The sequence below is a fragment of the Amblyomma mixtum genome, chromosome 6, assembly GCF_055824585.1.
Source record: "Amblyomma mixtum isolate Tamu chromosome 6, ASM5582458v1, whole genome shotgun sequence".
NCBI lineage: Eukaryota > Metazoa > Arthropoda > Arachnida > Ixodida > Ixodidae > Amblyomma > Amblyomma mixtum.
Window position 1 is genome coordinate 23,146,817 of NC_143017.1, and position 2,016 is coordinate 23,148,832.

Here is a 2,016-nt window from a genome sequence, read left to right on the forward strand (position 1 = left end):
AAAAAAAAAACAAGGAGGTAAATGAGAGCATGGTATATCCGATTTATCAGCGCTTGCAAGCGCGCAAATTAATGTAACGTGGTTGTAGTTGTTAGAGGAGTATACTGAACATAATATTTCGAGCAGGCAATGCGATAAATAGCACTCTGAGGTTGGCTTCCAGGTTATGCTCTCTTTCTGCCACTCTCACCCTCAGCGTATTTGGTCGACCTTGTGTGGGTCGACATCTTCGTGAAAGTCTAACGATTCTACGCCCAAAGTATACGGTTGTCAAACAAACCCACAGATGTCATCCGAAGAATGTACGGCACCTCTTTGCTCTGTTTGGCAAATCTCCAAACGCGTAAAGGCATTTTTTTTTTGCCTTAAACACACACGCAAAAACAAATGGTACTAGAAGTATAGCTTTATGTGACACAACAGGGGAAATTTGGTTTAACACTGGCAATCAACTTTTTCGGGAGAGCAAATGCACGCAGAGTAACACATTGGTGTCATGTCCAGAACAACTGGCGTGTCGTGACACGGCTGGAACTCACCCGAGCCCGTGTCAGCAGTTCAATCCACCACTCTTTCGGCGGCGACAGAGCTCCGCACGAAAAGTATGTCAGTGTTATGGTCTCTGGAGTCTGTGACTGAAGGCATTTGGAAAAGTTACGAAAATTCACTCATCATTTGAGCGTGTACCCTCTGGATAAGGATTCTCATGTCGCTATTCTAATCACGCAGAGATTAGAGCCGTCCTCTGCCGGGATTACTGCTTACCAATCGAGGAAGAACCACGGTATTGGCAGCTGAACCAGCTGCTTAGCAGTCGACGTTGATGGCATGCGAAAATAACATCTATCCGTTATGCACGAACGTTGCCAGGTGTGTGCACTCAAGTCGCGCCCTCAGTTTCCTACGCTTCGTGATCCAAAGTGGACTGCACCATAACCGGCGAAGAGTACGGAATTTTCAAGGCGCCACTCGTTCACACAGCCCACTTGCGGCTTGCCCACGCCCATCGCACAAGCGAAGCAGCCGTCTCCACTAGTAGCACAGGGAGCGTCGTGCAGGTCAAGAGCACGCCCAGGGATCGCTGGTTCTGTGAGCTGCCAGCTCCAGCCGACAACAGAGAGAGCGCCAGGAGTAAGCCGTTTGCAATTACAGCCACCATGGCCATGCACAAGACACCCAGGCGCGGACAGGAACTGCGCTGCAAGCCAGCCGGACCTTCCCTGCGCACCGCACGCACGTGGCCGCACGCGGCTAGGAGCGTCAGGGAACCTGTGGGTACGCCGAAGGCGAGAGTTGCACGGGCTTGAGGGTCGAGGCATGCAGACGCGCCGAGCACAAGAGTCACAATGCCAAGGACGATTTGGGTTACGCGCAGCCGAAGGAGCACGGCCAGCGTTCGGCAGCTTCTCGTCGCCGTGGCCGTGGCCAGTTGCTGCCCGGGACTGAGGAAACCGAAGGCCGTCGTCGTCTCCTCCTGAGTGCTTGATGGGAAGAACGCGGGAGGCAGGTCCTGCCCTGCCGGATCCACAACGCTCGTGCACAATGCGGGCACGACGACAACACGCGGACTGGTTTCGGAAGACGCCGATGACTGTGCGGCGGAGGAGTCATGATGTCTTGCGGACACGTCGGGAGGCTTGAGCGTCGGCGAACTTCCGGCTCTGCGAGATCGACTTCCGTTTTCTTGCACCGCCGTGCACAGCGTGACTCGCGGGATCGACGTCCGCCGGGGCGGGTCAGTGGCCAAGCGAAGGATCCGAGGCGGCGGGAGCACGCAGTTGTCGTCCCCAGCGGCGGTGTCGGCGGCCTCGGCCATGGGAAACCAGCGCCGTGACACGCGTCCATGGGACGCCGCGCTTCCGGCGGGAGCGTCGTCGCCTTCGCCCGGCGGTCGGTCCGTTCTTCGGGCGCACAGCAGGCGGGACAGCAGCGCGCGAGAGCTCGCGGCTTTCTGATCAATACTGGGGCATTGCGCCCCGCGCGTCCCGGCCCTTCCTGGGTGCGCCCCTGCGCTCC

At 56.9% G+C, this 2,016-nt stretch overlaps 1 protein-coding gene across 1 annotated transcript; it reads right to left on the reverse strand.

The window, feature by feature from the left end:
* Positions 1-555: 555 nt before the first annotated feature.
* On the reverse strand, positions 556-1,816 carry LOC149338419 (uncharacterized). The gene has a single exon (XM_089550318.1). It carries the CDS (start codon positions 1,814-1,816, stop codon positions 974-976), a length of 843 nt encoding a protein of 280 aa, XP_089406444.1. The 3' UTR covers positions 556-973.
* Between the last annotated feature and the right edge of the window lie 200 nt (positions 1,817-2,016).